The 14,058-nt window shown below is 38.4% G+C and overlaps 1 protein-coding gene across 1 annotated transcript in view; it reads right to left on the reverse strand.

The window, feature by feature from the left end:
- Window positions 1-14,058, reverse strand: part of LOC139278100 (mucin-2-like) — a 137,722-nt gene that overhangs the window by 60,254 nt on the left and 63,410 nt on the right. Inside the window, exons 91-101 of the mRNA XM_070896759.1 lie at window positions 12,993-13,049; window positions 12,849-12,905; window positions 12,705-12,761; window positions 12,562-12,618; window positions 10,467-10,523; window positions 10,323-10,379; window positions 10,180-10,236; window positions 8,085-8,141; window positions 7,941-7,997; window positions 7,798-7,854; window positions 6,981-7,025 (exon numbers count right to left, since the gene is read on the reverse strand). Coding sequence (XP_070752860.1) covers window positions 6,981-7,025; window positions 7,798-7,854; window positions 7,941-7,997; window positions 8,085-8,141; window positions 10,180-10,236; window positions 10,323-10,379; window positions 10,467-10,523; window positions 12,562-12,618; window positions 12,705-12,761; window positions 12,849-12,905; window positions 12,993-13,049 — 615 coding nt within the window. The remainder of the gene's footprint in view (window positions 1-6,980; window positions 7,026-7,797; window positions 7,855-7,940; window positions 7,998-8,084; window positions 8,142-10,179; window positions 10,237-10,322; window positions 10,380-10,466; window positions 10,524-12,561; window positions 12,619-12,704; window positions 12,762-12,848; window positions 12,906-12,992; window positions 13,050-14,058) is intronic.

Here is a 14,058-nt window from a genome sequence, read left to right on the forward strand (position 1 = left end):
CTTCTTCACCATTGCTCAGTAGATCTAGGACAGTTAGAACTACCTATGCTCATTTTAATGACAAGAAAATATTGCCATTATTGCTCTCAACCATGCAAGAGAAACACGTCACAAAGTATCCGTTAAAATCAAACTTTTGTGGAATTGTATTCATCATTTCTGAAACCAATAACTGATAATGCCCGTGATTTAGAATACCAGGCAGCATTCGTGTCTTTTAACGCCATTCATTTCAAAGTTTACACATTCTCAAAATAAATATGCATCAATGACCAGTGAGGGAAGTTGAAGCCAACACACTTGTGCTCCCTGTTACTCCTATCGGGCAAAGGAAAGGTTTCAAAAGATTACATCAAGTCTTCGCTGTTTGCCATTCCTCAAATTGATTCCCATCAGAAAGCACTTAGTTTAGAGGATTAATGCAACACATTCAACCATTAATAAACATACCAAGTAAAGAATAGCTTGCATTTAAATAGCGCCTTTCACGACCACCGGATAGCTCACAGTGCTTAACCATCAATGAACTATTTTTGGAATGTAGTCACTGTTACAATGTACGAAACCTGGCAGCCAAATTGCTCACAGCAAGCTCCCAAAAACAGCATGTGATAATGAACAGATAACTCGTTTTTACTTAAGTTGATTGAGGGATAAATTATGGCAAGGACACCTGTGATACCTCTCCTGCTCTTCTTCGAAATAGTGTCATGGGATCTTTTACGTCCACCCGAGAGTGCAGACGGGGCCGCGGTTCAGTGTATTATGTGAAAAACAGTATCTCTAACACCGCAGCACTCCCTCAGCACTGCACTGGAGTGTCAGCTTAGATTTTGGGGCTCAAGTCCCCTGGAGTGGGACTTGAACCCGAACCTTCCGAGTCAGAGGCTAGAGTGCTAATCACGAACCCACCGCTGACACTAACTATCAAAAGTGATAGCGAACAATTCAACCGCTACTGATTTATAGATTAAACTATGCAAGGACTGAATATCGAAAATACTTCAATGATACTCGAAAGACAACACACTTTATTGGTCAGTTTTGGCAGGGTTGATATCATGTCACAATGAGAAAAAATATTACTTACTGGTGATTGTAATTGCAGAAGCTGGAGGTGTGCCTGTCACTGTAGTTCGTGTTGGCCCGATGTAGCGGAGAAAATATCTCAATGTAATTATTCACTAATTGCTGTAAATAGATTTCACTGACTATGTGTAAAACTACACTCACCAGTAGTGGTAGTTTTAGACGTTGAAGGTGCACCAGGCACTGTAATTGGTGTTGGCCCTTTGTAGCGGAGAAAATATTACAATGTATTATTTCACGAATGGCTGTAAAGTGATTTCATGTGACTATGTGTAAAACTACACTCACCAGTAGTGGTAGTTTTAGACGTTGTAGGTGCACCTGGCACTGCAGTTGGTGTTGGCCCTATGTAGCGGAGGAAATATTACAATATTCACTAATTGCTGCAATCATTTCATCGCTTTTTCCAAACAGAAATTGGACATGGAAGCAACATTCTTGTCTGGAATTAGGGAAAGAAAAGCTCTTGGTTCAGGATTTTTCAAATGATATGTTTTCAAGCAAGTCCTTTTATTCTCAGAAGCAACAAATATTACTGTAACCATCGATTGACCTGAAATGTATAATCTTTCGTGGTAATCAGTGAATTTAGTCTTATATCATTATTGACAGCAATCCCCTAATTCTTCAAAACGCAAAAGTAAAGTGTAATCAAATTCCAAAATTTAAATGTCAGAATTTGGAGACAATGTAAATAGTTTCAGCCAATCCGCTTCTTCAACATTGCTCAGTAGATCTAGGGCAGTTAGAACTACCTATGCTCATTTTAATGACAAGAAAATATTGCCATTATTGTTCTCAACCATGCAAGAGCAACACGTCACAAAGTATCCGTTAAAATCAAACTTTTGTGGAATTGTATTCATCATTTCTGAAACCTATAACTGATAATGCCCGTGATTTAGAATACCAGGCAGCATTCGTGTCTTTTAATGCCATTCATTTCAAAGTTTACACATTCTCAAAATAAATATGCATCAATTACCAGTGAGGGAAGTCGAAGCCAACACACTTGTGCTCCCTGTTACTCCTATAGGGCAAAGGAAAGGTTTCAAAAGATTACATCACGTCTTCGCTGTTTGCCATTCCTCAAATGGTTTCCCATCAGAAAGCACTTAGTTTAGAGGTTAAAGCAACACATTCAACCATTAATAAACATACCAAGTAAAGAATAGCTTGCATTTTAATAGCGCCTTTCACGACCACCGGATAGCTCAAAGTGCTTAACCATCAATGAACTATTTTTGGAATGTAGTCACTGTTACAATGTACGAAACCTGGCAGCCAAATTGCTCACAGCAAGCTCCCTAAAACAGCATGTGATAATGAACAGATAAACTGATTTTTTCTTATGTTGATTGAAGGATAAATAATGGCAAGGACACCTGTGATACCTCTCCTGCTCTTCTTCGAAATAGTGTCATGGGATCTTTTACGTCCACCCGAGAGTGCAGACGGGGCCGCGGTTCAGTGTATTATGTGAAAAACAGTACCTCCAACACCGCAGCACTCCCTCAGCACTGCTATGGAGTGTCAGCTTAGATTTTGGGGCTCAAGTCCCTGGAGTGGGATTTGAACCCGAACCTTCTGAGTCAGAGGCTAGAGTGCTCATCACTAACCCACAGCTGACACTAACTATCAAAAGTGACAGCGAACAATTCAACCGCGACTGATTTATAGACTAAACTATACAAGGACTGAAAATCAAAAAGACTTCTATGATACTCGAAAGACAACACGTTTTATTGGTCAGTTTTGACATGGTTGATATCATGTCACAATGAGAAAAAATATTACTAACTGGTGATTGTAATTGCAGAAGCTGGAGGTGTGCCTGTCACTGTAGTTGGTGTTGGCCCTGCGTAGCGGAGAGAATATCTCAATGTATTAATTCACTAATTGCTGTAAATAGATTTCACTGACTATGTGTAAAACTACACTCACCAGTAGTGGTAGTTTTAGACGTTGAAGGTGCACCAGGCACTGTAATTGGTGTTGGCCCTTTGTAGCGGAGAAAATATTACAATGTATTATTTCACTAATTGCTGTAAAGTGATTTCACTGACTATGTGTAAAACTACACTCACCAGTAGCGGTAGTTTCAGACGTTGTAGGTGCACCTGGCACTGTAATTGGTGTTGGCCCTATGTTGCGGAGAAAATATTACAATGTATTATTTCACTAATTGCTGTAAAGCGATTTCACGTGAATATGTGTAAAACTACACTCACCAGTAGTGGTAGTTTCAGACGTTGTAGGTGCGCCTGTCGCTCTAGTTGGTGTTGGCCCTATGTAGCGGAGGAAATATTACAATATTCACTAATTGCTGCAAATAGAGTTCACATGACGATGAGAAAGCACTCTACTAACAAGAGATGGTAGTTGCAGAAGCTGTTTATGTACCTGTCACAGTAGTTGGTGTTGACACCACGTAGCAGTGAAAATATTATATAATATTAATTCACTGTTGGATGTAAATGGACTCCCATATATTTTATTTGGAACTTAATCATTAATTGGTCACATTGGAAAGAGCACATTACAAGTGCCACTACAAATACAATGAGCAGATCAATAAGTACTGCTCAAGTATCATTTGCCCAACTCCCTTCAAGAAAGAAAATGGTTGTCTTTCAGTGCAGGGTTTGGCCCAAGTTGCATGTGTAAGCAATCTACTTATCGAACAATTACACTATTAACTCCCATGTTGTCAGCAAACTCGTCATTATCTTTTATCAACAAGATCTACCTTATGGTTTCAAGTAAAAAATAGATTTCAAGGAGTATTGCATGACTTATTTTCCAAAGAGCAATGGGCAAATTTGAGAACATCACTGAACACGCTACACTTCTCATCAATACTTCATCAATTTCTCCATACTGAGCAATTTCCTTCTTTCACATTTGCAGGAATCATTTCATTGCTTTTTCCAAACAGATATTGCACATGGAAGCAACATTCTTGTCTGGGATTAAGGAAAGAAAAGCTCTTGGTTCAGGATTTTTCGAATGATATGTTTTCAAGCAAGTCCTTTTGTTCTCCGAAGCAACAAATATTACTGTAACCATCGATTGACCTGAAATGTATAATCTTTCGTGGTAATCAGTGAATTTAGGCTTCTATCATTATTGACAGCAATCCCCTAATTCTTCAAAATGCAAAAGTAAATTGCAAACAAATTCCAAAACTTAAATGTCAGAATTTGGAGACAATGTAAATAGTTTCTGCCAATCCGCTTCTTCAACATTGCTCAGTAGATCTAGGGCAGTTAGAACTACCTATGCTCATTTTAATGACAAGAAAATATTGCCATTATTGCTCTCAATCTTGCAAGAGCAACACGTCACAAAGTATCCGTTAAAATCAAACTTTTGTGGAATTGTATTAATCATTTCCGAAACCTATAACTGATAATGCCCGTGATTTAGAATACCAGGCAGCATTCGTGTCTTTTAATGCTATTCATTTCAAAGTTTACACATTCTCAAAATAAATATGCATCAATTACCAGTGAGGGAAGTCGAAGCCAACACACTTGTGCTCCCTGTTACTCCTATCGGGCAAAGGAAAGGTTTCAAAAGATTACATCAAGTCTTCGCTGTTTGCCATTTCTCAAATGTGTTTCATATCAGAAAGCACTTAGTTTAGAGGATTAAAGCAACACATTCAACTATTAATAAACATACCAAGGAAAGAATAGCTTGCATTTAAATAGCGTCTTTCACGACCACTGGATAGCTCAAAGTGCTTAACCATCAATGAACTATTTTTGGAATGTAGTCACTGTTGCAATGTGCGAAACGTGGCAGCCAAATTGCTCACAGCAAGCTCCCAAAAACAGCATGTGATAATGAACAGATAACTCGTTTTTACTTAAGTTGATTGAGGGATAAATTATGGCAAGGACACCTGTGATACCTCTCCTGCTCTTCTTCGAAATAGTGTCATGGGATCTTTTACGTCCACCCAAGAGTGCAGACGGGGCCGCGGTTCAGTGTATTATGTGAAAAACAGTACCTCCAACACCGCAGCATTCCCTCAGCACTGCACTGGAGTGTCAGCTTAGATTTTGGGGCTCAAGTCCCTGGAGTGGGATTTGAACCCGAACCTTCTGAGTCAGAGGCTAGAGTGCTCATCACTAACCCACAGCTGACACTAACTATCAAAAGTGATAGCGAACAATTCAACCGTGACTGATTTATAGACTAAACTATACAAGGACTGAATATCGAAAATACTTCTATGATACTCGAAAGACAACACACTTTATTGGTCAGTTTTGACATGGTTGATATCATGTCACAATGAGAAAAAATATTACTTACTGGTGATTGTAATTGCAGAAGCTGGAGGTGTGCCTGTCACTGTAGTTGGTGTTGGCCCTGCGTAGCGGAGAGAATATCTCAATGTATTAATTCATTAATTGCTGTAAATAGATTTCACTGACTATGTGTAAAACTACACTCACCAGTAGTGGTAGTTTTAGACGTTGAAGGTGCACCAGGCACTGTAATTGGTGTTGGCCCTTTGTAGCGGAGAAAATATTACAATGTATTATTTCACTAATTGCTGTAAAGTGATTTCACGTGAATATGTGTAAAACTACACTCACCAGTAGTGGTAGTTTCAGACGTTGTAGGTGCGCCTGTCACTCTAGTTGGTGTTGGCCCTATGTAGCGGAGGAAATATTACAATATTCACTAATTGCTGCAAATAGAGTTCACATGACGATGAGAAAGCACTCTACTAACAAGAGATGGTAGTTGCAGAAGCTGTTTATGTGCCTGTCACAGTAGTTGGTGTTGACACCACGTAGCAGTGAAAATATTATATAATATTAATTCACTGTTGGATGTAAATGGACTCCCATATATTTTATTTGGAACTTAATTATTAATTGGTCACATTGGAAAGAGCACATTACAAGTGCCACTACAAATACAATGAGCAGATCAATAAGTACTGCTCAAGTATCATTTGCCCAACTCCCTTCAAGAAAGAAAATGGTTGTCTTTCAGTGCAGGGTTTGGCCCAAGTTGCATGTGTAAGCAATCTACTTATCGAACAATTACACTATTAACTCCCATGTTGTCAGCAAACACGTCATTATCTTTTATCAACAAGATCTACCTTATGGTTTCAAGTAAAAAATAGATTTCAAGGAGTATTGCATGACTTATTTTCCAAAGAGCAATGGGCAAATTTGAGAACATCACTGAACACGCTACACTTCTCATCAATACTTCATCAATTTCTCCATACTGAGCAATTTCCTTCTTTCACATTTGCAGGAATCATTTCATTGCTTTTTCCAAACAGATATTGCACATGGAAGCAACATTCTTGTCTGGGATTAAGGAAAGAAAAGCTCTTGGTTCAGGATTTTTCGAATGATATGTTTTCAAGCAAGTCCTTTTGTTCTCCGAAGCAACAAATATTACTATAACCATCGATTGACCTGAAATGTATAATCTTTCGTGGTAATCAGTGAATTTAGGCTTCTATCATTATTGACAGCAATCCCCTAATTCTTCAAAATGCAAAAGTAAATTGCAAACAAATTCCAAAACTTAAATGTCAGAATTTGGAGACAATGTAAATAGTTTCAGCCAATCCGCTTCTTCAACATTTCTCAGTAGATCTAGGGCAGTTAGAACTACCTATGCTCATTTTAATGACAAGAAAATATTGCCATTATTGCTCTCAATCTTGCAAGAGCAACACGTCACAAAGTATCCGTTAAAATCAAACTTTTGTGGAATTGTATTAATCATTTCCGAAACCTATAACTGATAATGCCCGTGATTTAGAATACCAGGCAGCATTCGTGTCTTTGAATGCTATTCATTTCAAAGTTTACACATTCTCAAAATAAATATGCATCAATTACCAGTGAGGGAAGTCGAAGCCAACACACTTGTGCTCCCTGTTACTCCTGTAGGGCAAAGGAAAGGTTTCAAAAAATTACATCAAGTCTTCGCTGTTTGCCATTCCTCAAATGTGTTTCATATCAGAAAGCACTTAGTTTAGAGGATTAAAGCAACACATTCAACTATTAATAAACATACCAAGGAAAGAATAGCTTGCATTTAAATAGCGTCTTTCACGACCACTGGATAGCTCAAAGTGCTTAACCATCAATGAACTATTTTTGGAATGTAGTCACTGTTGCAATGTGCGAAACGTGGCAGCCAAATTGCTCACAGCAAGCTCCCAAAAACAGCATGTGATAATGAACAGATAACTCGTTTTTACTTAAGTTGATTGAGGGATAAATTATGGCATGGACACCTGTGATACCTCTCCTGCTCTTCTTCGAAATAGTGTCATGGGATCTTTTACGTCCACCCGAGAGTGCAGACGGGGCCGCGGTTCAGTGTATTATGTGAAAAACAGAACCTCCAACACCACAGCACTCCCTCAGCACTGCACTGGAGTGTCAGCTTAGATTTTGGGGCTCAAGTCCCTGGAGTGGGATTTGAACCTGAACCTTCTGAGTCAGAGGCTAGAGTGCTCATCACTAACCCACAGCTAACACTAACTATCAAAAGTGATAGCGAACAATTCAACCGCGACTGATTAAAAGACTAAACTACACAAGGACTGAATATCGATAAGACTTCTATGATACTCGAAAGACAACACACTTTATTAGTCAGTTTTGACATGGTTGATATCATGTCACAATGAGAAAAAATATTACTTACTGGTGATTGTAATTGCAGAAGCTGGAGATGCGCCTGTCACTGTAGTTGGTGTTGGCCCTGCGTAGCGGAGAGAATATCTCAATGTATTAATTCACTAATTGCTGTAAATAGATTTCACTGACTATGTGTAAAACTACACTCACCAGTAGTGGTAGTTTTAGACGTTGAAGGTGCACCAGGCACTGTAATTGGTGTTGGCCCTTTGTAGCGGAGAAAATATTACAATGTATTATTTCACTAATTGCTGTAAAGTGATTTCACGTGAATATGTGTAAAACTACACTCACCAGTAGTGGTAGTTTCAGACGTTGTAGGTGCGCCTGTCACTCTAGTTGGTGTTGGCCCTATGTAGCGGAGGAAATATTACAATATTCACTAATTGCTGCAAATAGAGTTCACATGACGATGAGAAAGCACTCTACTAACAAGAGATGGTAGTTGCAGAAGCTGTTTATGTGCCTGTCACAGTAGTTGGTGTTGACACCACGTAGCAGTGAAAATATTATATAATATTAATTCACTGTTGGATGTAAATGGACTCCCATATATTTTATTTTGAACTTAATCATTAATTGGTCACATTGGAAAGAGCACATTACAAGTGCCACTACAAATACAATGAGCAGATCAATAAGTACTGCTCAAGTATCATTTGCCCAACTCCCTTCAAGAAAGAAAATGGTTGTCTTTCAGTGCAGGGTTTGGCCCAAGTTGCATGTGTAAGCAATCTACTTATCGAACAATTACACTATTAACTCCCATGTTGTCAGCAAACACGTCATTATCTTTTATCAACAAGATCTACCTTATGGTTTCAAGTAAAAAATAGATTTCAAGGAGTATTGCATGACTTATTTTCCAAAGAGCAATGGGCAAATTTGAGAACATCACTGAACACGCTACACTTCTCATCAATACTTCATCAATTTCTCCATACTGAGCAATTTCCTTCTTTCATATTTGCAGGAATCATTTCATTGCTTTTTCCAAACAGATATTGCACATGGAAGCAACATTCTTGTCTGGGATTAAGGAAAGAAAAGCTCTTGGTTCAGGATTTTTCGAATGATATGTTTTCAAGCAAGTCCTTTTGTTCTCCGAAGCAACAAATATTACTGTAACCATCGATTGACCTGAAATGGATAATCTTTCGTGGTAATCAGTGAATTTAGGCTTCTATCATTATTGACAGCAATCCCCTAATTCTTCAAAATGCAAAAGTAAATTGCAAACAAATTCCAAAACTTAAATGTCAGAATTTGGAGACAATGTAAATAGTTTCTGCCAATCCGCTTCTTCAACATTGCTCAGTAGATCTCGGGCAGTTAGAACTACCTATGCTCATTTTAATGACAAGAAAATATTGCCATTATTGCTCTCAACCTTGCAAGAGCAACACGTCACAAAGTATCCGTTAAAATCAAACTTTTGTGGAATTGTATTAATCATTTCCGAAACCTATAACTGATAATGCCCGTGATTTAGAATACCAGGCAGCATTCGTGTCTTTTAATGATATTCATTTCAAAGTTTACACATTCTCAAAATAAATATGCATCAATTACCAGTGAGGGAAGTCGAAGCCAACACACTTGTGCTCCCTGTTACTCCTATAGGGCAAAGGAAAGGTTTCAAAAGATTACATCAAGTCTTCGCTGTTTGCCATTCCTCAAATGTGTTTCATATCTGAAAGCACTTAGTTTAGAGGATTAAAGCAACACATTCAACTATTAATAAACATACCAAGGAAAGAATAGCTTGCATTTAAATAGCGTCTTTCACGACCACCGGATAGCTCAAAGTGCTTAACCATCAATGAACTATTTTTGGAATGTAGTCACTGTTGCAATGTGCGAAACGTGGCAGCCAAATTGCTCACAGCAAGCTCCCAAAAACAGCATGTGATAATGAACAGATAACTCGTTTTTACTTAAGTTGATTGAGGGATAAATTATGGCAAGGACACCTGTGATACCTCTCCTGCTCTTCTTCGAAATAGTGTCATGGGATCTTTTACGTCCACCCAAGAGTGCAGACGGGGCCGCGGTTCAGTGTATTATGTGAAAAACAGTACCTCCAACACCGCAGCACTCCCTCAGCACTGCACTAGAGTGTCAGCTGAGATTTTGGGGCTCAAGTCCCTGGAGTGGGATTTGAACCCGAACCTTCCGAGTCAGAGGCTAGAGTGCTCATCACTAACCCACAGCTGACACTAACTATCAAAAGTGATAGCGAACAATTCAACCGCTACTGATTTATAGACTAAACTATACAAGGACTGAATATCGAACATACTTCAATGATACTCGAAAGACAACACATTTTATTGGTCAGTTTTGGCAGGGTTGATATCATGTCACAATGAGAAAAAATATTACTTACTGGTGATTGTAATTGCAGAAGCTGGAGGTGTGCCTGTCACTGTAGTTGGTGTTGGCCCTGCGTAGCGGAGAGAATATCTCAATGTATTAATTCACTAATTGCTGTAAATAGATTTCACTGACTATGTGTAAAACTACACTCACCAGTAGTGGTAGTTTTAGACGTTGAAGGTGCACCAGGCACTGTAATTGGTGTTGGCCCTTTGTAGCGGAGAAAATATTACAATGTATTATTTCACTAATTGCTGTAAAGTGATTTCACGTGAATATGTGTAAAACTACACTCACCAGTAGTGGTAGTTTCAGACGTTGTAGGTGCGCCTGTCACTCTAGTTGGTGTTGGCCCTATGTAGCGGAGGAAATATTACAATATTCACTAATTGCTGCAAATAGAGTTCACATGACGATGAGAAAGCACTCTACTAACAAGAGATGGTAGTTGCAGAAGCTGTTTATGTGCCTGTCACAGTAGTTGGTGTTGACACCACGTAGCAGTGAAAATATTATATAATATTAATTCACTGTTGGATGTAAATGGACTCCCATATATTTTATTTTGAACTTAATCATTAATTGGTCACATTGGAAAGAGCACATTACAAGTCCCACTACAAATACAATGAGCAGATCAATAAGTACTGCTCAAGTATCATTTGCCCAACTCCCTTCAAGAAAGAAAATGGTTGTCTTTCAGTGCAGGGTTTGGCCCAAGTTGCATGTGTAAGCAATCTACTTATCGAACAATTACACTATTAACTCCCATGTTGTCAGCAAACACGTCATTATCTTTTATCAACAAGATCTACCTTATGGTTTCAAGTAAAAAATAGATTTCAAGGAGTATTGCATGACTTATTTTCCAAAGAGCAATGGGCAAATTTGAGAACATCACTGAACACGCTACACTTCTCATCAATACTTCATCAATTTCTCCATACTGAGCAATTTCCTTCTTTCACATTTGCAGGAATCATTTCATTGCTTTTTCCAAACAGATATTGCACATGGAAGCAACATTCTTGTCTGGGATTAAGGAAAGAAAAGCTCTTGGTTCAGGATTTTTCGAATGATATGTTTTCAAGCAAGTCCTTTTGTTCTGCGAAGCAACAAATATTACTGTAACCATCGATTGACCTGAAATGGATAATCTTTCGTGGTAATCAGTGAATTTAGGCTTCTATCATTATTGACAGCAATCCCCTAATTCTTCAAAATGCAAAAGTAAATTGCAAACAAATTCCAAAACTTAAATGTCAGAATTTGGAGACAATGTAAATAGTTTCTGCCAATCCGCTTCTTCAACATTGCTCAGTAGATCTAGGGCAGTTAGAACTACCTCTGCTCATTTTAATGACTAGAAAATATTGCCATTATTGCTCTCAACCTTGCAAGAGCAACACGTCACAAAGTATCCGTTAAAATCAAACTTTTGTGGAATTGTATTAATCATTTCCGAAACCTATAACTGATAATGCCCGTGATTTAGAATACCAGGCAGCATTCGTGTCTTTTAATGCTATTCATTTCAAAGTTTACACATTCTCAAAATAAATATGCATCAATTACCAGTGAGGGAAGTCGAAGCCAACACACTTGTGCTCCCTGTTACTCCTATAGGGCAAAGGAAAGGTTTCAAAAGATTACATCAAGTCTTCGCTGTTTGCCATTCCTCAAATGTGTTTCATATCAGAAAGCACTTAGTTTAGAGGATTAAAGCAACACATTCAACTATTAATAAACATACCAAGGAAAGAATAGCTTGCATTTAAATAGCGCCTTTCACGACCACCGGATAGCTCAAAGTGCTTAACCATCAATGAACTATTTTTGGAATGTAGTCACTGTTGCAATGTGCGAAACGTGGCAGCCAAATTGCTCACAGCAAGCTCCCAAAAACAGCATGTGATAATGAACAGATAACTCGTTTTTACTTAAGTTGATTGAGGGATAAATTATGGCAAGGACACCTGTGATACCTCTCCTGCTCTTCTTCGAAATAGTGTCATGGGATCTTTTACGTCCACCCAAGAGTGCAGACGGGGCCGCGGTTCAGTGTATTATGTGAAAAACAGTACCTCCAACACCGCAGCACTTCCTCAGCACTGCACTAGAGTGTCAGCTTAGATTTTGGGGCTCAAGTCCCTGGAGTGGGATTTGAACCCGAACCTTCCGAGTCAGAGGCTAGAGTGCTCATCACTAACCCACAGCTGACACTAACTATCAAAAGTGATAGCGAACAATTCAACCGTGACTGATTTATAGACTAAACTATACAAGGACTGAATATCGAAAATACTTCTATGATATTCGAAAGACAACACATTTTATTGGTCAGTTTTGACATGGTTGATATCATGTCACAATGAGAAAAAATATTACTTACTGGTGATTGTAATTGCAGAAGCTGGAGGTGTGCCTGTCACTGTAGTTGGTGTTGGCCCTGCGTAGCGGAGAGAATATCTCAATGTATTAATTCACTAATTGCTGTAAATAGATTTCACTGACTATGTGTAAAACTACACTCACCAGTAGTGGTAGTTTTAGACGTTGAAGGTGCACCAGGCACTGTAATTGGTGTTGGCCCTTTGTAGCGGAGAAAATATTACAATGTATTATTTCACTAATTGCTGTAAAGTGATTTCACATGACTATGTGTAAAACTACACTCACCAGTAGCGGTAGTTTCAGACGTTGTAGGTGCACCTGGCACTGTAATTGGTGTTGGCCCTATGTTGCGGAGAAAATATTACAATGTATTATTTCACTAATTGCTGTAAAGTGATTTCACGTGAATATGTGTAAAACTACACTCACCAGTAGTGGTAGTTTCAGACGTTGTAGGTGCGCCTGTCACTCTAGTTGGTGTTGGCCCTATGTAGCGGAGGAAATATTACAATATTCACTAATTGCTGCAAATAGAGTTCACATGACGATGAGAAAGCACTCTACTAACAAGAGATGGTAGTTGCAGAAGCTGTTTATGTGCCTGTCACAGTAGTTGGTGTTGACACCACATAGCAGTGAAAATATTATATAATATTAATTCACTGTTGGATGTAAATGGACTCCCATATATTTTATTTTGAACTTAATCATTAATTGGTCACATTGGAAAGAGCACATTACAAGTGCCACTACAAATACAATGAGCAGATCAATAAGTACTGCTCAAGTATCATTTGCCCAACTCCCTTCAAGAAAGAAAATGGTTGTCTTTCAGTGCAGGGTTTGGCCCAAGTTGCATGTGTAAGCAATCTACTTATCGAACAATTACACTATTAACTCCCATGTTGTCAGCAAACACGTCATTATCTTTTATCAACAAGATCTACCTTATGGTTTCAAGTAAAAAATAGATTTCAAGGAGTATTGCATGACTTATTTTCCAAAGAGCAATGGGCAAATTTGAGAACATCACTGAACACGCTACACTTCTCATCAATACTTCATCAATTTCTCCATACTGAGCAATTTCCTTCTTTCATATTTGCAGGAATCATTTCATTGCTTTTTCCAAACAGATATTGCACATGGAAGCAATATTCTTGTCTGGAATTAAGGAAAGAAAAGCTCTTGGTTCAGGATTTTTCGAATGATATGTTTTCAAGCAAGTCCTTTTGTTCTGCGAAGCAACAAATATTACTGTAACCATCGATTGACCTGAAATGTATAATCTTTCGTGGTAATCAGTGAATTTAGGCTTCTATCATTATTGACAGCAATCCCCTAATTCTTCAAAATGCAAAAGTAAATTGCAAACAAATTCCAAAACTTAAATGTCAGAATTTGGAGACAATGTAAATAGTTTCTGCCAATCCGCTTCTTCAACATTGCTCAGTAGATCTAGGGCAGTTTGAACTACCTATGCTCATTTTATAGA

Source organism: Pristiophorus japonicus, chromosome 13 (genome assembly GCF_044704955.1).
Source record: "Pristiophorus japonicus isolate sPriJap1 chromosome 13, sPriJap1.hap1, whole genome shotgun sequence".
In the NCBI taxonomy this organism is placed as follows: domain Eukaryota; kingdom Metazoa; phylum Chordata; class Chondrichthyes; family Pristiophoridae; genus Pristiophorus; species Pristiophorus japonicus.